Consider the following 24,085-nt stretch of genomic DNA (forward strand, 5'->3'; position numbering starts at 1 on the left):
GGCGGGCCCCGGCCGCCAGCAGGGAAGGCAGCGGGCACGCGTCGGTTCTGTGCAAAGGCTTTATTGGAATAAACGGCACCGCAGGGAGCAGCGCAACGCTTACAACGCAGAAAAGGGGCAGAAGCCTCTGCCGACATGAAAATAGTCCAGAAACAGACAGAAAAGGAACACTTGTAAACCGAGAACGTGGCATTCACAAATAAAAGCACCCTTGATGAATCCCTCTTGGCCTGTGTGCTCCTCATCCGTTCTAGTTCTGACCTCGACTCACACCCCAACCTCTCTTCCCTTTAAGGTCGGCTTTTTATTCCTGTACTTCACATCACATCCCAAATGGGAACAAATCTGCAACTTAAAATTCATAGATAAGGTGGTAGAAATTCTTCTTCCCCTCAGCCAAATAATGCAGAAAGTCGTTAGGTAGATCCTGCCCTTTACTAGACACATCTTTGCTCTTTATTCTCTTTTGCTGCCCCAGTGCTTGTGGTCAAAACCAGTGTTGTATGAATTAGCCAGAAAACAGAATGATAGGATTAGTGCCAGTAAAAAAAACCCCTAGGTTGATATTGCTGTAGAAATCAACATTTTGTGTTCCACTAAAAAACATTTCAGTTATTTGCAAGAAATCTTCAAGTGCGATTAAATGAACTTATGCTGTACTCCTAAAATGTTCTGCCTATTTTCACATCTTCTTTCCTAACATTTTTCACTTCTGTGATAAGAAAATGGTTGCAAAATACTTCTAATTTCCTACACTGCTAAAACAGAACTCTTAAGTCTGTACTAACAGAAAAAAGGTTTGAAAGACATTTTATTTGCAAATAAAAGAATAGAAAACAAAAACGTATTTATAGTACTATTTACAATCCTGTCACTAAATTCACATTTATGCTTTATTGAACAAAGGAAGTTCAATATGAAAATTAGTTTTAAGCAACCCAGGAGAATCATCCTATGTTTAACTAAAGAAATAAACACAAAGATAACTGCACTTTTTGAAATTTGGCTCTGATGGAAAATGTAGCATTTCAGAAGAGGTAGGAACCTGAATAAAAGCACAAAAGGAAATAAAAATCCAGGTTTGTTCCCAGTAAGAAAGCTTTTCCTTGGCAAAGTACAGAAGTTTCAAGGAAGTATCTACCCAGCATCTATACAAAATCAGTTTTTTAAATTGAAAAATTACAAAACGGTGTTAAAATGTCATTGAAAGCTGCCCATAGAGCTGGAATAACAATCTTCACTTGCAGTTATTACCAGCTAAAATAGTTTGATTATTCCAGAACCACAGCAGAAGTCAAATTTGACAACTGACTTTTGCTTATTCTGTACACTTTAAAAATATGGCTCTGCAGTTTTATTTGTCATTACAGTTGATCATAATGTCTACAAATGTCACATTTTTTTGATTCTTTCAAAAAAGCGTTTTCAACTCGTAGTTTTTCAGTCTCCTGTAAAACAGAGAAAAAACATGGGTATATTAAGGAAAATGTCCTCACCTTTTTAAAAAATTATTTTTACACAAGCAATATCTAAAGTTGTTTAAGTGTTTTATACACTCTATACTTGAGGAAATAAAATGGAGATCCTTGTCTGGGGCCTGTGAGGAGACACACCAGCCATGATGTACTCAGCTGCATAAAATCAAAGGTATCCCTGTTCCTCTCCAACAGAAGAGCAGGAATTTTAGTTTTCATTCTCAAAGCTTAGCTCTTTCCTATGTCAGGCCATTACTTCATCTGTAATCTACTCTGCAACTTACCTCTGTAAGTTTAGCATTATCTTTCTTCAGTTTCACAAGATACTGAATCTTCTGGTTTAGGTTTTGATGACCAAGTAATTTCCCATTCTCCTCAGCAAGCGAGTCAACTTGCTTCCTCAGCAATTCTATTTCCTGTAATAATAAATACATTGTGTACCTCTTAGCAGTAGCCTCTCCTTCTCTTTTCAGAAGTAATAGCTCCTTAGAGCTATTAATATACTAACATTTAAGGTTGTTGTAACATATGATGCAAGAGTTGGTTCATTCAGGAAATACATATTTGTCTTATGTCTCCCCAGATGCTGTGTTAGATCTCTCTAAAGGGCAAAAAAGGAGCACCATTTGATTCGTACTACTAACTGATTTCTGTGTCTGGACTTTCACTAGTGCAGAGAACATCGCAAATACAACTAAACTGCAAGACAAAACAGCTGTACCTCTGCTAAATAAGATTCTCCTGTGAAGATGACAAAAACATTATGTCTATGTAACCTTTTCAATCCGGTCTCTTTCTTCATATGCTTCCTCCAGTTTTGATCTAATTTCTTCTTTCTCATGAAACGCTTTGAGCTCCAAAGTCCTTGTTCGTTCCATCTCCAGAGTCATTTCATGACAGGTATTCTCTTGGATTCTGAGGATATTTTTTGCCTCTTCTAATCTGCCAATATAAAAGAATCATGAAACATTAAAAACCAATGTAAATGTCATACAACTGAATTACTAAGTCAGTCTTGGACATGGAGGGAGACTCCTTTTTAAAAGTATTATTTTGAGATATTTTATTTCCCTTAGAATTTAGTGCTAAAGAAAGGAAAAATTTCATTCTGCTTCACAGTTCTTGTGTTTGATACTATCAACTAGGCAGTGTTTTGGAGCTGCTCTTCTCTTTGGGAACTGTGCTGTTTGCAATCCACAACATACAACTCCACTCATGATTGAAAACAGAAGCTTCACCTCCAAGAACACTTCAAATTAATTCACCTAAGGAATGTAAAATTTTCAGCTAAACTCAGCTGCTCTTTAGGTTTCCTCTAAAATGTTTGTTTTTCTGGGGCTTTTGCCCCAACAGCCTCATTGCTCAAAAAACATCTCTGAGCAGTTCAGATGATATGAGCTTGTTTGGTTGGCCTGGTAACAGAATGAGTACCACTTGGGATAGAATTAAAACATTTTCAGCAGATGAGGTCACAGGATATTAAACTATGCCTGTTCTCCTGTTTCTATGAACTTGAGTAATTTTACAGATCAATTCAATTAACTGCATATATTAAATTTTTGTCATCGGTTTTCTTTTACTGAAGTGCGGTGTTTAAGACCTGCTCTGTGAACAGTATTCATTTGCTGCATTTGTCAAGACATTTTCTTGATGAGAAAAGAGTATTTTCCCTCTTTGTCCATTAGTTGCTTGTATGATGCATTGTAGCACTGCTATAAAGTGTGTTTTGGAGACCAGACAGGAGTGCAAAATCAGTGCATCAAGTAGCAAAATAATCTCTAATTTCCAGACCAGAGTTTCTGGAAAATTTAATGTAAGTTACTTTAAAAATTACTGTGTCCATAAAAACTAACTTCCTCCTTAAAAGAAGTTACTTACATAGAAAGCATTCCATCAAATGTAAGCAACTCACATGCTAGGAAATTCAGCCACAATAGATCCTGAAGCAGTACAGATTAGGAAAAGAACAGCAGGACAAACATTTTCAAACTAATTTTTATCTACTGATTCAGTATTTTCTTTCTTTGCTGTTATCCATCCAAGGTACAAAACACTTGAATTTTGAGGAGTACTTGCCCAATACACAATTTAGAAATCCTTTAATAATAAAAAAATTTCATTTTTCAAGCTGAACCAGAGAAATTTAAACAAATAGCATAAACCCCAAATAATTACATTATGCTTAAAATTATAAAACATTTATAATACTAATAAAGAAATGAACAATATTTTAATTTAATTTGCAAAGGAATGCAATTACAATTCACTGCATATAAGTAACTTTAAGCAATTTAAAACATCCCTTCCAATTTAAGTTTTTAATGTTCTACCCATTATTATTCTGATATAATGCTCTGTAGTAATAGGTGCTACTACCACCTACTGATGAGAAAGAGTAAGAACTCAAGGTATCTTGCACAAGTGTGAACACTTCCAAATTATGTCTTTTGTCATTTCAGATCTTGGAATTCTGTTGCTTAAATATATCTTTTTTTCTATCATTAATTAGTTGAATACTAGTTTCCAGTTCAAGGAACAATAGTTAGACTTACTCTGCTTTGATTTTCAGCATTTCTTCCACTGCTTTATTCTGGAAAAGTTCAAAAATATTAAATGCAGTCTTAATGTTTAATATACACATACATAGATATTTTTTAAACATATATATCACTTAATTGATGCTACATATCTCATTCCACATCATCCTACTACCTAGTAGTTCACATCTCTTTGCTGTGGGCAGTTATTTCATGCCAGCACAGCTGACCCATGGCAGTGTCTCTCTGCCCACTCACGCACGGCAGAGCTCTAACAGGGGCTCTTCTGTCTGGGACATCCATGGAAACCTCAGCTGTGACATTAACTTCCCTTTGACGGAGCCCTGACATTAGCAAGAGACACAATCTTCACCTTCCAACTCTGGGCATGAGTCAGATTTGGCAATCTGAATCTGTTTTTGCTAATTGTGCAATCTGACACCCAAGTTCACTTGTATCAGGCCAAGATAGAAATCCTAAGAACTAAGTGTCATGCTGTGCCTGTTAGAATTCACTGGAAATTGATGTTTGTTTTGCTGCCATGAAAACAAAAAAAATCAAACTAAACCACCACCAACAACCAAAAAATCTAATTAATAGTTCACAGCAGGTCAACAACAACTGGCATGAGAATAATAATATACCTTGGCAAGTCGCTCTTCAGCAATCTCTTCCTCTTTCTCTTTAAGGTACTGAACATCTGGATGTTTCTGATCACTAGGAAATTCAAGAATGAGAAAAAAAGTTTCTCACAGAGGAAACCAGTTGTAAAAACATGTTACCCAGATTAAACCAGTAAATGTGTGCAGTTGTTTTCACACGTGTTCATACTCAAAATACTGAATGTCATAAAACAACTGTGGAAAGCTTTAAACTTCTAAACACACTTTCTTTCATCAGAGTATAGAGAAATTAATGTTTTGATGGAAACAATTACAAATGTGAAATATGTAACTGTTTGTTAGACAGCTGTGCTGGTTTTGCCTGGAGTAGAATTAATCATCTTCACAGCAGCCAGTACAAGGCTGCGTTTTGGGTTTGTGCTGAACTCAGGGTTGATAATGTAGAGATATTTTTGTTGTTGCTGAGCAGGGCTTACACAGAGCCAAGGCTTTTTCTGCTTCCCATACTGCCACACTGGCCAGGAAGTTGGGGGTGTGTGGAAGTTTGGGAAGAGACACAGCCAGGGCAGGTGACCAAAGGGATATTCCAGACCATACAGCATCATGCTCAGTGTGTAATAAAGTGGGGGGGAAGGAGGAAGAGGGGATGTTTGGAGCGATGGTGTTTGTCTTCCCAAGTCACCACTGTGTGTGATGGAGCCCCGCTCTCCCAGAGATGGCTGAACAGCTGCCTGTCCATGGGAAGCAGTGAATTTATCACTTGTTTTGCTTTGCCTGTGTGTGCGTGACTTTTGCTTTCCCTATTAAACTGCCTTTCTCTCAACCCCCCATCAAGTTTTCTGCGTTTTGCTCTCCTGATTCTCCCCCACTGGTGGGGGAGTGAGTGAGTGTCTGTGTGGGGCTTGGCTGCTGGCTGGGGTTAAACCACAAGAGCAGCTTTAGGACAGAGGTACATATTTTATTAGTTCGGTGTGTATGGAGACTGCAGAAAGACCTTCTACAAGATCACTGCTCAGTGGAATTGCCAATTTAAGGTAAAAGTTTCTTGTATTCAAAAGACTTCACCAAGTTTTATTTCACTATTCACTATTTTTATTTTGTTAGTTTTTAATCGACATGACACTGGATGGAAATGAGAAAACACATACAATTAAAATAACTCACAAACCAACTTCATCCTTGTAGTGTGCTATATGGGAAAGACTTAATTGTTTAAGTGTTTTATAATTGCATCAAATTACAATAAAACCACTGCTTTCAATAACTTAAAATCTTGTGAACAGATCAGGTAGGTTACTGAACAATGATGCTGTTTCTAAGGCTTTCTGCTTAGTTTGCAAGAGACATTTAAAATTGCATTGTGAATTGAAATGGAAATCACAGGCAAACAACAATGGTTAATTGCTAGGGAACACTGGATTCTGTGGCTTTGTTTTTCACAGTTTATGTAGGTTTTCTGGACCAAATTTTTCCACAAAAAAAGCATTATTTTTGTGTTCCTCACTTGTTGGATTCCTGACTTGAGACTTCGGGATATAGTTTGAATATGCACTAAGAATTCCCTGCTCCTTTTAGTTGACAGGAGTTGTGGTTTGAATAGACCAAAGGTTAATTATATATTGGAGGCTTTCAAATTTCATTTATGTCTATATTGAAACTTGCATTGCATTCATTTGGACATTCCTTATCTACTGGATCTGTAACTCCACAAGTGACATGGCAATATATAATACCCAGGAATTACTGTGCATATAATGATTTTACATTTTGTTTCCATTCCCTTTATAAAACTTTGTTGTATTTAAGAACTTGTGATTTAAGGGCCACAAAGTTTACAAGCCAGTAAATAATCTTCATAGAAAAGTTTGACTCAATCTCTAAATAGCCAACAATGTAAAACTGCATTTCAAATAAAACCTGTAAACTTTATCTTAATTATTTCAAGTTAAGAGAGCTTTTTTGTGTTTTATTTTACTGTACCTGTTCTTGCTTGGTCTCTGAGCTTCTACAAGGCTCTGTAAACTCCTGTTGTTCTCCACCAATATCTGCATTTCCAGACGCAAGTTCTCCAACTCATTTAATTGTTCCTAAGCAAGTGAAATTCGAAACATTTTATCTGAAGACCAAATTGCAATTCCTGTTTTCATTTCCAGTGGAACATGGTTTTGAGTAAAATAGAAGACAAATTATTTATCAGAAAACAAGCATAGTTCTCTGGGAAATATCTACATTACCCTTCCATCTGTAGTTCCACTAGAAACTTTATTGAGAATACTTTCAGCAGCAAATATTGACAGCTGTTTCAGCAGCAAAAATGATGTTACCATTTGACATTCATGAACAGAAAACAGCCCAGTCCTTGGGAAAATGAAATTTATAGACCTCATAAGCAAGTTGCCACCACTTGCTCCCAGCCTAGGTAAAGCAAAACCCAACAACTGCTTTCCTTCCTTAATGGACATACTATTAAGCAGAGCTCATTAAAAACTGAACTCTGCAGTCTGTCTCATTTTGCCGTTACAAATTGCCAGCAGAGATTAACTCATAGTACCTTCAGCCTTAGAATTTCATCATTTTTTGCTCTTCGTTCTTCATTCAGTTCATGCACAAGGTGCTCCAGATTTATTGCTGAGGCCCTTCGATCAGCTATTTCTTGCTCATGAGTTTCCAAAAGCTTGGCCAAATTCACATCAAAATTAGGAGGAGTTTTTGGACACTGGCAAGTCAAAAAAAACCAAACCACAGAAACTATTAGTAAAGGACAGTTTTCCCTATGTATTGGTTACATGTTTTAATGCTTCATTGGAGACCTAAATTAATAAGTTCCTGGCAGACAAATCATCAATAATTACAGACTATGTGAAAATGTTTCTCTCAAATGCCATACCTGAGGAAATGTTACTGAAGATGAGTCCACAAAGCAATCTATTTGCTTCATTTTCAGTTCATATTCATTCTTCCTGTTCTCCAGTTCCTCTGTCATTTTGTCTAACTATTAGAAACACAGTAAGAATTGAAGTAGCTCATAATACACACAAAATAGGAAACAAAACAGCACTCAGATCTCTATTTTGAGCAAGCTTAAGTACACCACAAGTTATTTTAGATTTACAAAGATTTCACTTTCATATCTCTTCTATATTTAATCACTGAAACTTTCAATAGTTGTATGCAACAAGCATTTTTGAAAGCATCTATGCAGCTAACTACTTTGTAGTTCATCTGAATTTTGCTCTTGTTAGTATTTGATTTTCTTGCCTTGCTAACACAATCTGCCTTTCAAAGGGCATGCTAACACAAAAAAAATTATGAACTCAGTTGACAAACACTACTGGTCAAAGCATGATTTGATACAAAGATTTTAGTGGTATAGATTTGATTATCTTCCCCAAGAGAATATACTAACTTGACAAAAGAACTCCTCTTTCAAAAAAGAACTTAATAGAGTCTTTTCCAACACAAATATATTACTTAGCACTATGATAGTTGTGACAACTAGAGCTAAAATTTGAACAAAGATGTAACATAGCTATTTAGTCTGCAGCAGCTCCAAACCACAGCATAATTTATAGAGCTCAACTGTTATCTCTGTTGCATAATGATACCATTCGTGGGTGTTAAGCAGAGGAAAAAGTAATCCCCTGCTGCTAACCTGAGGCTGCTCTGCTCTTATAGGTACAGATAATGTTACTCTGCTATTACAGTAAACATTTTTGTGATCTCCAGACAACATTTCCAAAACATTAAAAGTTACCCAATCTTTGTTCAGAAGTTTTTGAACTACTACTACTACTACTACTACTACTACTACTACTTTCCTTTTTCAAGAAAGAGCATTTGTCTTCACCAAGAATATGTACCAGATGCTCTAAAATGACATGTGAAACCCTTTTCAGAAGCTGCAGTTGACCACAGCTCCCTCTCTATGAGCTAACTGTGAAGATTTCTGTTTTACCTGTTCCCTGAGCTCCTGGATTACAGCTTCTTTCTTTGCTACATCTTCCTGTGCACACTGGAGCAGTGCATCGTGTTTCTTGGAGGCCTCTGTCAGACTTATCAGCTGATCAGCAGTATGACGCAACTCTTCACACAGAAGGTCCCTCTATTTTAAGTTGTTGGATGAGCAAAAAAAGAAATGTTAAAGTTATTGCTCAAAGTCAGTTGTTTCAAGATGTTTTGTCATTGGTGCCAAGATTGACACAACTACAAGCATCTCTCTTTTCCTTCTACTTTTTTATCATGAATCGTAGCAAGCAATAATAAAGACGGAGTTAAAGAATGATACAATATTATAAAGCAAAACACTATGTGAATCAAATGTGTGTCCTAGATCTGTTTCCAGCAGGTGGAGCTTTTAGTTAAAATTATGAGTAAAGAAAACATATTGCTGAATGTAGTGCAGTGGGGGAAGAGACACTGTAGAACATAACATATTCTTCTACCTGTTTTAATTTCTCAGCTGCATCATCTAAAGCTGCCATTAAATTCAGCTGATGATTCCTTAGTGGCCTTAACAAAATTAAACCAGGCTCTTAGCATAGGCTTTTATGAAGTAGCTTATAAAATATTTATGTCAAGTAACGTGATAATTTAACAGAATTTGTCAGGTTTCTCATGAAAAATTCTTTTAAGAACAGCTTAATTAGCTATAGTTTGAACTAAAATGAGGTTAGGTTTTACATGAACATTTTAAGCAAAACCACATCCAATTGGTGTGGTTGAACAAATAATCATAATACACCAACATTAAGGTTTTTTACCTCAATGTTATCAGCTATTTCTCTTCCTTCCAAAGCTTCCTTCAGTTCTTCAATCTTCTTTTCTTGATCTTCTATGATTCCCTTGCTTTCTTCTTTTGCAGCCAGAACAATATTATACTTGTACTACAAAAAGCATTCAATTAAATTTAAAATATTTTAGAAAAACATGTTATCAGGTAAAGTTGGCAAACAGAAGACAAATAAATGTACATCACAAATCTTGTGATGACAACTACATTTAGAAATTAGTGTCAATGACTAAAACCAGAATGATATATTTTACTTGCTAAATTATAGAAACTGTTTGTAGAGATGAGTTGTCAGAATGATAGGAAAAGATTATTAAAGTGAATTAGACACCACAATACATATTACCCACTAAAACCATTATTGAAGAGATAGCCATATTTAGAAATCAACATCAACATTTTTCTATGAATCTTTTTGAATTCATAGTTGACAAATAATATATTATGTGAATCATTCTGTTGGTTGCTCTATAGTTTGCAAACCAGACCTATATTAATAAAGCAGAAGCATCATATTTATTCATAGTTATGCAAATACACAGTTTTAGTTCTTTCTACTTGCTTCCAGATGCAGAACATAGTAATACCAGCAACAAAAATTCACTCCATCAAAAATGAATTTACAATTCAGCTTCAGTTGTTGAGGTCTTAAATTGCCAACTTCTGAGAAAATCTAAATGTGACTGTCAGCTGAGTGGAGTTTACAGGATGTGAATAGGTCCCTTTAGAGACAGCTTTTTACCCACCATGTGGAGAGGGTTCAGGTTTTGAGACAGCCTTAGGCATAAAATGTTCAGAAGATTTCAACATGTCAAAACAAAGAAGTTTCCTTCTAAAACACTACAGCAAGTTACACTGTTTGAGACCCGTGATAAGACATGTCATAGCCTCCCATTTCTAAAGAGCGATACCATGTCCTTCAAAATGACAGAACATACATTTATATCCTCGAGCTCTCTTGTCAGCCCATCTATGGACTCAGTTTTATGATTAATTGAAGACCTCAGCTCCTGGATCTGTCTCATCAAGTCAGTTACAACTTCCTGCAACATAAAAAAAATTAATCCTGATAAAATCCATATAAAATCCATATCATGTATCACTGGACTTCTTTTGGTATGTAATTTATGAATCTCAAACTTCAATCAGTCAGGTGAAGATGAGTCCTCAAATGACATATGTAAAGAATAAACAGAAAATTTGTTGCTAAATCACTGGCTTTTGTTCTAAGCAGATAAACAAAGAACCTGTAGTGTTCATTAGAAGAGAAGACTGGCCTGCTGATTTAGTCTTAGGCTCTAATAGGTTACTAATAGGGGAACAGAACTACTATAATTTAAGGGTACATTTGTTTGTAATGGAAAAAGGCACATTGAAGAAACACTACTGCACTGATAATACCAGGCGATTCTGACCTTCTGCATGTCAGATTTTTGGGTTTATGATGGAAAAAGCAATATTTACCATTGCATCATTCCAGGTGGTAAATGCACCGTGTGATTTCTTACGCCTGTCTTACAGACAACACAAACACTTGCACTAGGGGAACTCAGGCTATTTAAGCTTCCATACTGCAACAGTCTTTACATAAAGAAGGGCTTTGATTTTATTAATAAATACAATGTGACACACAGTCACATTCTTACAACACCTTTCTTACCTTTTCCATCTGCCCATTACAACAGAGCCCTGACTGGAAGGCTCTATTAATCACCTGGAGAATTATGCATTGTTTAGGCATTGAATGTTTTGTCCAGTAGATAATTTTACTTTCGTTTTTTTGTTTAACCTTCAGTCAACTTGCCTTTTCTCTGAATGCATACCAGTTTCCTACCTCCCTGCAAACTCCATACTAGGAAAAGGTAGGATTTATTTTACCTGGCTATATAGCCAGGATTGCCTAAAAGCACAAAATTACTAAGCAGTACAGGAAGGCTCCATTCTTTCATCTCTACTATAGAACATAGTTACCCACAAGACACCGTATCAGTAACAGAAATAAGCCCAAACCTTATCTGTATCGTTTGTCTTCTTCAAAGAAGCAATAGTCTCTTCAGCAGCAGCCAGCTCCTGTTCCATTGTCCTCAGTTTTGCTTCCTAGAGGAAATAATATTTGTGAAGGAGTGTCTTCTCTACCTTTGGTGTATTTTATAAAGCACCAAGTCATGAAAAAAAAAAAAAAGGAAGTTGTTAACGTTATCTAAAAAATTAACCAGTAGCTTAACAAACCAATATGTAGTCTGAGCACTCTACATTTATTTTGTTGGTAATCAACCTAACAGTCAGTACACCAATAAAATTGTTATTAATGCCCAAGGAAAGCTATGGACACACAATTCACATATTCAAATCTGATGTTGTACCTGCTGCTCACACCGTGTCACCATTTCTGAAAATGGTTTCTCCACCTGTGCTTTTTCAAGTACTTTCAAGAGTTCCCTGGTGAATAAAAACATGTTTTGATTATATTTCTCAGTAGAAATATAAGAGAACTTTAACAAGAACAAAGTGATATGAGTTTATTCTATTTGCACTTAATTTTTTTAAGAGTTCCTCAGTTATCACATTCACAGTGCTATACGGAAGACTAATATTTGAGTTACTAGCCTTACACTGCTATCAGTGGCAGAATTTTATCTTTCCCATGAAAAACTATACTATAGTTTTAAACTATATGAAATTACTTTAGATTAAAATGAATTGCTGTTCTGATTTGAATAAAAAACCCATCTGGAGAAAAACACCTCTGCAATTGGGATCCCCATCTGAATACGACATATAGTACCAATGAGGTCAGATGAAAATAAAACCCACTGCTAATTAAAACTTACTTTGAATTGTTTTCTTTGTCTTCTTGTAATTGTAATGTTAGTTTTTCATTATGTTCTTTTTCTGTTTTCAGAAGCTGCAAAAGGTTCTAGAATATCAAAAGATATGTTTGCTATTAGAAGCTACAATATAAGGTCTCTAGAGCAATCAGTCTAAACAAATCCTTAAGATGACTAAAAAAAAGCCAAACACGCCACAAAACCTAAACTGGAAACTGGAAGATCTTTACTTTGTCCTGAAGAAGTTCAAAAGTAAACCTTGTTTTATGTTATGTGATTGCATCTTTTCACCTGCCATTAATAATAATTCCATGTACCTATGATGTTCCTCAGTATCCAAGGCTGTGAAGGGAAAAATTAGAGTTTTCAAATATAGATTATTTTGGGAGCATTTTAAAATTCTGTATCTGTTCAAAATACTGAAATATACGGAATTTAAACCAACAATATTCAATCTCTCAGTATCCTCTTAAACACTAATAAGGAAATTTTATATCAAACTTGCCAAGCAGTCACTGTATACCCTGCAGAAATGCAAGCAAAATTATTTGCAAAAGCCCTTGAGCAACCTTGCTGCTGTTTTGCAGTCACTGCAGTCTGACAGGCTTTCAAGGAGTGCATCAACTAAATTGCAGGACAGTGATCCACCACAAGCCATAGATCATTTTAACAAGATCACATCCACTATGAAAATTTTTAAGAAACTGCTTTATAAAGATAGAATTATTAGGCTAGTCTTGGCTAGCCCAGAGATAAAAGCATTTCAATGTCAGGATTCTTTTCCAAAGAAGCTTCTTCTTCCTTTACTAATTAACCCATCTCCCTCAACATTTCCAGAGCAATTTCTTCAGCCTAAAAACTTACTATTCACGATGTTACTGGATATTTCCGATAGCCTGCGGTTCCAAAAATCTTGCACTAAGTTTGGAAAAAGAATTTGGGTACATCTTGCAAATGAAATCACCAAGAAACCTATTACTACTGTGGAATGTTATCAGTGGTACAATAATTGGAATTAAGCAATCTGGGTTCTGTATAATCAAGTCCTTTAAAATCTCTGACTGTCTTACACAAAGTTCAGTTTTCATTGCTTCTGCTTCTTGCTTCCTGTCCTCAAGTTGTTGCTTCAGCTGGTCCGTCTCAAACTTGGCTACCTCCTGCAAATTGTCGTAGTCATCCTGCAGGCTTGCCTTTTCTTCAAGAATCTTTTCATGTTCTAGCCTTCATAAAAAGACCCAGACCAAATAATCCAGTAAGCGTTTGTGTCCTTATAAAAATACTCCAATCAACTGTATTTTAAAATATTCAAATGATACAGAGAGAAAGAATACTCTCCAAACAGTATTTCTGCTAGCACAGAATGCACCTATAACCACAGCATTTAATTTCAGTTAAATTCCAGGTCCCTAGTCTTACAATGTATCACTCAAAAAATTACTTCAGCTAAGACATAACCTGCTATAATGCATAATGTAGTAAGTTTTCCAGGAACAAAAATCAATCTCAAAACATAAACCAAAGCACAACAAAACAAACTAAACAAAATAACAACAAAACACCAACATAACCACATCACATTAGTAATTAAATCCCATACTAATTATCATCTGATAATAATGGCAATTACTGCAGACAAGGCAAGGAGTTATTCTGGCTTTGACACTCAAACTTCAGTTATTTTTTATGATTTCTTTCTGCTTGTATTTTTAGAGCAGTGTCATTATGTCACCTGCTTCATGTGACAGACTTACAAACTGTTCACTTCCCTTTTGGAGAGCAGCAAGTGCATAGATATATCCTACTTAATGAAAAAATTATATAGGAAAGCTAAATTGAAGCAGGCACATTTTGTTTTCTTTTTAATAATTCCACCATACTGCCTGAAATAGGCATGAAAGAACTGTGCAAAAAAACCCAATCAAGCAACCCAAATAAACAAACACACTTCCCCAGACAAACAAGCAAAGGACACACACAAAACAACTCTAGAGAAAACAAATAAAGTGTAAGTTCACGTACAGGAGAGGATGACTAAATCACTGGATGCACCCAGAAGGGATGACAAAGCCTTGTACCAAACTGCCAACATACCTGACGCTGTCCAGCTGGAACTGTACATCCATATGTCTACCAGAAAGCTGACTTATTTCTTTCTCTTGCTTTTCCCTAAAGGTGTTATATTCCAATTTTACAGCAGACAGCTCCTTGTCTGCAGACTGCAGGACAATGTGCAAGTCACGGACTTCACTTTTTAATACTGTCAAAAAAACCCAAAATAATTTACATGTTATTTGGAAAACTGAGCTAGATATAGGACACACAATGCTACAGAATCTGCTGGCCAAGTCTCACAAACCTCTGCCTGTTTTCTGTGGAATCAGTCTCAAAAGTCAATGCACAAAAAAGGCTCTATGCATGGAAAAGGTCAATGAAACACCAACTTCAAGAGTAAAGGTGAATCAAAACCATTTCAGACTATTACTGTAATTTCCGTAGACAACAGGTTTTATCCTTTATTTTTATTGAATATTGTAATTTTAAATACTCTATCTTGTACCTCCATATTCAGAGTAAAGACAGAAGCATTTTGAATACTGTATACTGTGCAAGACTAGGCAAAGATTATCTGCAAGTATTAAGGATTGCTTTCTTTATTTAAAAAATAAAAGAAAATCAAAGCAGTATGTCTAACAACCCAAACAGTTTCTCAGCACATGCTATTGTTGATTTAAAACAGTAAGACACCTCAAAACTTATAACGAAATTTTAGTATTACAAAGACTTACTATCAGCCTTGTTTTGACTTTCTTGAAGATGCTTTTCAAGTGATTTTATCTGTTCAAGGAGCTCCTGGCGCTCTTTACTCCAGTCATTCCTTTCAGATGAAAGAAGCTTTAAAAGAAAAGTAATTTTTTTTTTAAATAGAAGGAAGTGTAGGAGTGGCTAAGTCATACACTATAACAATAATGTAATGATGCATTAAAGCATTTCATCAACTGATCATAAATACATTTTACTTTAAATTCTTTAAAAGACTATTTGGTGATTCTGAAATCCCTCGAAGTCCAAGGTAAAAAATAATTTATATATCTGAAGACATTACCTTATGTAAAAAGTTCCTTTAAAGGAACCCACAGCTTAGGAGATGATATTATAGATATCAGAAGTGTGACTGGTCTGGAAAGAATACAGGCCTTATTTCCTTTTCTATGACAAATCAATCCTAGCAATTAAGCAAGGCTTGCAAATGTTTAATAGGTACTTCCTATTGAGGCAAGTATTTTTGGAATCCAAAGTTTAAAATTTCCTTGTTACTATAATTGTTTTCCAGAAATCATGAAGTTGGCCAAACCCAACCACAACAGTGTTTATTTGCCTATATTTAAGCTCAAGCAGGCTCAGCTTCACAAGATTTCAAACAACAAAACCAAATTCAAAACGGCAGTGTGATGTTAAATGAACCTTCTCTGCTCACTCCAGCTCCAGGGGGGTTTGATTAGATGACCTTTTAAGCCAAACCAAACTATTTCATGATTTTAAATCCTTGTCTTCCTGCACAGCCCTGAGTTATGATGCTATGTAAATTTGTAAAATTGCAAGACCTCACCAGACAACACAGCAGTGTGACTGTATGACAGTTACATGAGCCCTATATTACATTGATCTCTCACCTCCTGTATTTGTGCAGAGTGATGCTCCAGTTTATTAATATGCTGCTGCAGTTTTATATTCTTGCTTTCCTCTTCATCCAGCTTTGTCTGCATTATGCTCAGTTGCTCCTGTGACACAACAGACACTCAAAATTAGAGCACCAATCTTGCACTTTTTTCACATGCCGTATGGCAGTCTGCGCATATTAAAAAGTCAACAAGGTTCTATTTTTATGACCTGAACCAACAGAAAACAGAACACTCAAAAATAAACCAGTATCTTAAGTAGCTGATTTCTCCTATTTCTAACTCAACTGACAAAACACAAGCAAATCCAGTAAATACAAGGACTGAATCCAAGAAACACTTTGTTTTCAGACGTGTCTCTTGGAAAAATACGGCTTTAAAAAGAAGCTATTCAAAACATACACTAGTTACGAAACTCCTTACAGGATCTCTGCACTACAATAAGCATCAAAAAGGGGTTTTGGCTGTTGTGCCAAGGTTTTACATGCACTGAAGTTAGTTCCTGCTTTTAGAGAGTAGTTCAAATAAATTTTTAGTGCCGAAAGACATGTGACAAAAGACCTTCCCAGCCCACTAGAAAAGATACAAGATCATGTATAATGGGGGACAAGCATTATTTGGCAGGTTTCTTCAAAGAATGCAGTGTTATATATTAAGCTTGTGTATTGTTCCAAATGTAGCTGTCAACTTATGAAGAGGACTCCTCAGAGACAAACTACCAGGTTTAAAAAGTGCAAACATCCTGCAATAAACTACTTAAGATAATCAACCCTCAAATCACTTTCAGTATTTTTTTGGAAATCCTCTTTCAAGTACAATGCTTAGAGAACTGTTTAAGTTCATTTTATTCATTGTAATGAATACTCATTAAGTATTAATGAGGGGCTTCAGTTTCCCATGCAAATTCAAATGCACTTGGTGCAGGGGAAGCACTTCATGGCAAAGCTTGCTTTATAATAAAGTTGCACATACACTTTACTTTTTATGCAGAACATTCACCTGTGCCACTTTGAGCTCCTCAGCAATGGCTTCACATGCTTGTTCACTCATCTCTGGAGGAACTGGCTCTTTCAGAATGTCATCCATCATCTCTTCAGAATGCATAAAATCTTCAAAATTATAATCTGGGCTTATTCGTGGCACAAGGCGAGACCTTAGCTGGTAAGCTTTAGTTGGAGTGGTTATGTTCTGTTACAAAGATTACAAAGCAGTCTTTATTTTAACTGTAAAATGAAATTAAAACTTTGTCTGGTGTTGTATTGCTTAATTCTATAAGCAGAATAATGAAATAAAATGCCTAAAGTGGCTAGTTCTGAACTACTATTACTTCTTCAGATTTGTCATCTGATGACAGTAGCAGCCATTCAGTTAATACTCCAGAACAAAAAGTAGCCTATTTGGTTTATCACATGTTGAGAACATTCTAGAAAACTAGTTAGGCTAAGTGATGACAGTCTGTACTGTCAAATGACACAAATGACAGTCTGTACTCTTGTACAATTCAGGAGTATGTGTGGCCTTAAATAAACTTATTCACATACCTTAAGACTTTCTCTGTGTAGCTTATGTAGCTGAGAGACTTCTCGGCGCTTGTGTGCTTTGGTTGCCTCCAGAATGTTTTCAAGGTGCTGGTTTGCTTTCTGAAGGGATTGAAGCTCTGATTCCAGTTCCATCTGTTTTTTCCTGTTTAGGAAGTATTTTGCTAATGTCAAAATTACTCCACAGTATGCCTTCCTGTCAGTAAGGATACACTGCAGCATTGCCAATGAGCAAACTGCAGCTGAACTTTTACCCAAACACTGAAATTCATTATTTTGAGAAGAAAGCCACCACTGCTGTATTAAAAAGTAAAAATAACGTACAAAAAAATTAAAAAGCTAAGCAGCTTATTTGTGCCTGCATAATGAAGCAAGCAGATGGATAACTAACATGTCAGGAAAAAATCCATTCCATGGTAAGAAATAAGCTGAGACCTCTGCAGTTCCTTTTATGAGAAAGTGATATCACCCATACCAATATGGTTTTAAGCTTTAAAAATGTTATCCAGTTATATGAGAAGTCTGAACTGGAGCTTGCCAGGATTAAAGAAAATCCTTTAAAGACTTGTTTTTTTTTTTTTGAAAGTGCTGCTATGTTAAGATTATTTTGCCCTCTAAGAGTACTTTAACTGAAATCCAACAGTAGAACAGAATTTTAGGAATAATTTTCAGTAGATATTTTGCAGAGCTACACGCTGTTCCTGTGATAGTTGCCATTACTGTCATAATGGTAGGGGCAAAGTCTGCAGACAAATGAAAACATGCTATTTCATCTCTTGGCAGTCTAATGCAGTCATTTTCCCCCACACTTTTGGCATCTGCAGCAAAACTTAGGGAGAAGAGTAGAACTTCAGTTCTGACTGCAATTGGACAGCAGAAAAATGAACATATATTGTTTTTGTGAAATTGCTATTTTACTCTTCTTTTATTCAGTTACAGCGTGTAGTTACACTTGTATGTAAAGTTTCAGTTAGTCTGAAAATGGAAACAAGATTAAATTTAGTGAAATTTAGTGACTACAGAGGTTGAAAAACACGTTTCTGTTTGACTGCGCTCCCCTAAGAAAATGTTGGCAATTGATAATAAAATACATACATACTACCAAGAAAGCAAGACCCTCACAAAACATGGAATACATAAAATAGGAATATATTTAAAGGGCAGAAAAATAAAGTAATTGCTATATTAAAATATAAAGAGACTACTGTAAATAATGATATAGAACAATTAATGGACTGATGAAATCATAACCTCAGTAGAACATACTACTATTATTTGTAAAGTTCATAGGATTTGCTACACAGAAATCTAACAATAAAAATACAGATTTGCACAATTGCCTCAATGAGCAAAAAGGATATTAAAAGCTACTTTGAAAAAACAGAAGTAGGAAGGCAAAAGTGTGCCTGATGCTTTTAGAATTACACTCTAACTTCACTGAAATCAACAGAAAGCAACATTGTTAGGTACAATTAAAACGAATTTTAAAAAAAGTCAGGTCCCTTTTGCCTTCCAGGTTTGCAGTACATTTGCTGGAAATGCTATTTTTCTTGTATCTGCAGTTACAAGATCTGAATTTTTTCAGAAATGGGGTTAATCAAGTGAAGTCATGTATTATTCACATGCATATGAACACTGAAGGTATCAGTGAGGCCATTGCCATTATCTTGTGCTGCCCTCCAGGAGAACAATGACAGTAAATTCTTTACTACACTAATAAGGGCAAAGTAGACCCTTACCTCATGTTTAGATGCCAAAGCAAATGGATATAAATGTACTACTGACACCATGCCTTTGCTGTTTGAATTAAACCTTTGTTCCCATAACAAGTCTCAAGATAACAATTTTACTGCCTTCTTAAAAATCTTTGAAACTGAGATAAGAAATTAACCAACAGGTCACTCAGAGTTTTCTGGGGTGGATTCTTGGATTCTACATTTATGGTGACTCAAATTTGCAGACTTTGTGATTATATTAAAAACTACTGTTGCACAAAAACAAACCCCCAAATACCCCCTTCTCATTTTCCCCTGCCCCATCAGCTCCTACTTCCTGTCAGTGCCTCCACCTGTAATATTTCTGTTACTGAAAAACATTTGCTCTACATGGAAACTAAGCCAAACTCTCCCAGTGCTCTTAAGCAGGTAACTACTAGAATTAAAGGGTATGTCCATCTCCTGCATGGTGTGAAGCATTTTTCTGCATCTTACTATCAAGATTGGCTTTGGAAAAGACAAAGAAACCTGCAGCAGTGCAGATATACCTTCAAATTTAATGATGGTTGTTTCCTAGTCTGGGAATAACCAAGTTCAACAGGAACATATTCTGAGTGTGCACACCATTATTCTTAACCCGGCCCTTTCCTACATGCATGGAACAAACCTAGTCAGTATAACCAGGATCTGAGTCTTTCAAAAATCAATATGAATAATGACTCAAAGCCATTCGATTAGATATTTCAATACTGTTTTGTCTCACTTGGTTAGCTCTTTAAATTCTTCGTATTCTTGCTTTGAAGTTGCCAGTTCAGCCTGGGTCTGCAGCAGACGAGCTTTCAGCCTCTCCACAGATGCCAGCGAGTTGCCTTCCACTGACATGGTGGTGGAATATAAGCGGTGACCTAAAGAACAAACACAGACCCTCTGAAATCACACAGCAGCTCAAATACCTAAAGTTTTACTAAAATGAAAGTGTTTGTGGGCTTTTGAATTGCTGCACAGCAATTGACAAAAATAGGCATTGACAACAGTCCACATGAAAACCAGTAATGATGAATATAACTGCAGTCTTCATGAGAACTAAGGACCACAAAAGGAGATTATAGATGAGTTTCACAGGATGCAAATCAAAATTCCCTATTGCTTGAAGGCCAACATGAATACAATTAAGTAAAATTGTTTTATCAGTCTTCAGGCACCACTTTGAGGAAGGCAAAAATACATCAAGACAGACATTTTCAGCACTATGCTGCACACAGCAGAAACACAATAAGCATTTTTTATTTGGAAAACATTAGCTTATTTTTACCTCCAGTACTTTTCTCTGTGGCTGAAGCTTCCAAAAAAGCTTTTTCTAGCTCTGCAATGGTCCGAGCATCAATTTCTTGGGCCTTTTTAACTGACTGTAAAGAACGGAGTTTTTTATTCTCCTCTCTGAGATTATGGTTCTCCATGGCGTACTTTGCAATCCGTGGGTGTTGTTCCATCTGTGGTAATCAATATTTTATTCAACGGTTTTTATATTACAGACAATGCTATAGCTATCTAGCTGTTACTCTACTACCTTTAATAAGGATTAAACTGTAATAGGAAAGGAAAAGAGGTGTTCCCCACAGTGGTTAAAACTACTCAATTTTTCTTTGGTTAATTTTCTTACTGCCTTGGAATCTACTCTCAGGACAGCGAGTTTACATCTCATGTGTTTCTTCTTTTACTGGTAATAAAGCAGCAGGATGCTTTTCTTGCTGCTCTCGATACCCTTTTCTGTTTTATCTTTGGCTTTCTTAACGCTATCCTTGAAAGCCATAGTAATGTTTCTGTAGTCAATAAAGGACTGTCCTAAACTTCATTTCTTCTCCTCCTCCCTTTCCTTTGAAACTCAATTATGGGCTACAGATTTATGCTACCCTCTGCCAAGAGATTTACTCCTTCTCCATACTTGTGCTTGGAGGAAATGTTTTTCAAGAATTTGTTTTCTCTCTTGGATTTCTTTGTTCTTTAAAACTGCCTCACAAATGATACCACACCTACCAGACACCTGAATAACCCAAAGCTGTTCTTCAAACAGCTCCAGGAACACATCATCCTTTATATATCCATCTGGTATTTGTATTATCCTTCAAAAACCCACTGCATTATTGACATCCTGCTGTCTTTCCAGTTCAACTGATGTCATAGAGCTTGAAGTCTGCCATATGAATGACGATTTGTGATTTGGAGAGTTCCTTGAGTTGCTGGAAAGAAACTTGATCCTCTGACTAACCCAGATGAGGTGGCCTGTGGCAAGCTCTCACCATGACAGCACCCCCTTACTAAACTCCCCTCCAATGCAAACTCAAGCTCTAAACCCAGCCATTGCCTCTTCCACAGGGAAACCCCATGCTTCTGAGATGTTTCTGTAAGGGAACCCACCACCCATCCTCTGCTTTTCTGCCTGACTTTCCTAAAAAGCCTGTATTCACCCACCACAGGACTACAACATGTGAGCTATCTCACCAAAAAAAAAAGTTCTAGAAAAGAAAAGCAAAGACTTTACCTGTTCTCTGAGTATCTGCACTTCCTCCCTCAAGTCACTGAGTAGATCATCTTGCTCTTTTGGCAATAAAATTCCACCAGCTTCTTTATGTAATCTCTCCAAGCGAACAATGTGGTCTTCCCGGAATTTAACTATCATTTTGTTGGACTGAACAAATTTTTCCTTCTTGGCACACAGTTCTTCTAGCTGCGCGACCTTTTCTAATAAATTCTAAGAAAGTACATATACAGATCAGTAATTTTTTAAGGTGCACATCTTATATATGTGCACAGGCAGACAAATCATGCAAAATCTCAGTTAACAGTAATTTTGTGAATACACAAACTGTCATTTGCAGCAGATTTGTAGATGGCAGCAGCTCATACCAAGAACCCAAATTACCCAAGATGCTGCAAAAATTGTATTTAGAAACTCCAATATGATGTAATCGAGTAAGTACTCTGTTAAGCACCTCAGATGCACATCACTAGAGTGCCTGTTTCAGTTAGTTTTCTTTAGGAAAAATAAAAATTCATTTTGACTGTTTCAGTACTACACCATGACCAAAGAACAATAAAATGAAAATGTCTGGGATGTTTGCTTCTAAGTAAAACAGAAGCTTGTTCTGTTCAATTTTTTTTAATAAGAAAACCCCAATAAGCCTCCCACCCCTTAAAATTAAATATACTGTCAAAGCTATCCGGTTTGTCAGAATTTGAAAGACAGAATAGAAGCACAGAATTATTTTAGATGGAAAAGACTTTTAGGATCATCAAATCCAATCATTAATCCACCACTGCCAAGTCCACCACTAAACCATTGTCCTTAAGCACTACAGATGTTACCTTACATGTCATTTGACTAAGTTCCCTTGTTACCAAACCTTGTTATCTTTGAACAGAGTATTTTTATTCAAAACTTAAGGAAAATCATTAAGAGAGTCAGCTTCAGTATGGTCACTGGTCTCCCAGCAGAAAGTACACTGAATACACTTAGAAATATCAGTGCTTTCTTACCTTCTTTTCACCTTCTGATTTCTCCAAGAACAACATTGCTTCAAGAAAGTTGTTCATGTAATTTATGTTGTTCTTCCCTTTTTCAACAGCATCTGTAGGGGAAGTCAAAGAAACAAATGCCACATTTATTAAAATACCACTTAGCTATATATAACATGAAAATTGTGTAAAGTAAATTCAAATTAATTCCTTTAAACAGTGTAATTCTTCCACAAAGATCATGTGCCATACCCAGAGCACACTGTTTAGACAGTAATTCCTGGTCACCTGCAAGAGCTGATAAAGAACAGAGCTAATTTACATAATTGTATAACAAAGTTGTTCAAGCATTAAACAGCCTTGCAATGAACTTTTATTTAAGTAAAAGAATCAGTCTGTTCAGCTAAGCATATCTATAAAATTCAAAATCCCTCTGAAATTAATTTGATAACACTAAGCCATTATTAGCATTATTAGTACAGTTTGTACATATTAAAAGTGGACTGACTGGTTTATGAGAAGGAAATTTAGGAAAATAAGCTTGAATTATGTGGACAATTAGTGGCTTAATCTGGAAGCAAAGTGTCCACACAAGGGATTAAGAGGGTTTAATAACCCACTTAGAAATTAATCTAAAATAGCATTTCTGAATATTCTAATACAGACAAGTCTACTTATTTATGGAATACTAATCACCATAGTATCTAGGGGCATGATAGCTACATTATCCTGATTTAAAATATTTTACAATGCCATCATGTTTTTGAAGTACCTAGAAAGCAGATTTTACATTTTTGTGATTGAGTATTACAAACATAATCTAACTGCACAGAACAAACACAGCTCTGATGTGTTAGGTTTTTCTCAAAACACCTCCACAGTGCTTAAGCATCATTACTTGTTTTCCCACAGAACTCCATCATTGATAAGTCTAAACATTGAGCCTCTATCAATATTTATATATTTATGAACCATGATTCAGTGCTCTACCTCTGACTTGTTTTTACTGGTTAAACATGTATACTAACAGACAAGTGCTTTTTCCTTAGGAAAACTCAACCCCAGACGCTTTATATTAGACAAGGCTTTCTAACTTCTGTCATAACTTCTCCTGCTGTATCTTCTATTTCTTGGCAAGGTCAGGAAAGAGTTGACTCACAAAAACAGTAAGAGTTACAAGACAAAGTTTAGGGCCCTTGCAATCAAACGTTATCCAGTAGCGCATTTCAGTGACAAACACACAAACCAGGAGGCTCTGCTGAGATTTGTATTGCAGATAAAATGGCCTAGAGAAGCTTATGGAAGATTACCTAAAAACTCTACTTCCATCTTACATTGAAATCAAATGCCTGGTGAAAGTAAGCATCCCTCTTAGATTCTTCTGGAAGGG

At 36.0% G+C, this 24,085-nt stretch overlaps 1 protein-coding gene across 1 annotated transcript in view; it reads right to left on the bottom strand.

Moving 5' to 3' along the window:
- Positions 1-33: 33 nt before the first annotated feature.
- The window catches only part of KIF15 (kinesin family member 15), a 34,240-nt gene continuing 10,188 nt past the window's right edge, over positions 34-24,085 (bottom strand). The window contains exons 12-35 of the mRNA XM_063407107.1: positions 22,717-22,808; positions 21,722-21,931; positions 20,495-20,672; positions 19,946-20,087; positions 17,471-17,612; positions 16,929-17,117; positions 15,924-16,031; positions 15,039-15,144; positions 14,344-14,509; positions 13,323-13,473; positions 12,256-12,341; positions 11,788-11,863; positions 11,435-11,521; positions 10,363-10,467; positions 9,396-9,518; positions 8,591-8,737; positions 7,523-7,627; positions 7,187-7,351; positions 6,616-6,722; positions 4,657-4,729; positions 4,028-4,065; positions 2,252-2,417; positions 1,760-1,891; positions 34-1,448 (exon numbers count right to left, since the gene is read on the bottom strand). Coding sequence (XP_063263177.1) covers positions 1,365-1,448; positions 1,760-1,891; positions 2,252-2,417; positions 4,028-4,065; positions 4,657-4,729; positions 6,616-6,722; positions 7,187-7,351; positions 7,523-7,627; positions 8,591-8,737; positions 9,396-9,518; positions 10,363-10,467; positions 11,435-11,521; positions 11,788-11,863; positions 12,256-12,341; positions 13,323-13,473; positions 14,344-14,509; positions 15,039-15,144; positions 15,924-16,031; positions 16,929-17,117; positions 17,471-17,612; positions 19,946-20,087; positions 20,495-20,672; positions 21,722-21,931; positions 22,717-22,808 — 2,978 coding nt within the window. The 3' untranslated portion in view covers positions 34-1,364. The remainder of the gene's footprint in view (positions 1,449-1,759; positions 1,892-2,251; positions 2,418-4,027; positions 4,066-4,656; positions 4,730-6,615; positions 6,723-7,186; positions 7,352-7,522; positions 7,628-8,590; positions 8,738-9,395; positions 9,519-10,362; positions 10,468-11,434; positions 11,522-11,787; positions 11,864-12,255; positions 12,342-13,322; positions 13,474-14,343; positions 14,510-15,038; positions 15,145-15,923; positions 16,032-16,928; positions 17,118-17,470; positions 17,613-19,945; positions 20,088-20,494; positions 20,673-21,721; positions 21,932-22,716; positions 22,809-24,085) is intronic.

Source organism: Prinia subflava, chromosome 1 (assembly GCF_021018805.1).
Source record: "Prinia subflava isolate CZ2003 ecotype Zambia chromosome 1, Cam_Psub_1.2, whole genome shotgun sequence".
Taxonomy (NCBI): domain Eukaryota; kingdom Metazoa; phylum Chordata; class Aves; order Passeriformes; family Cisticolidae; genus Prinia; species Prinia subflava.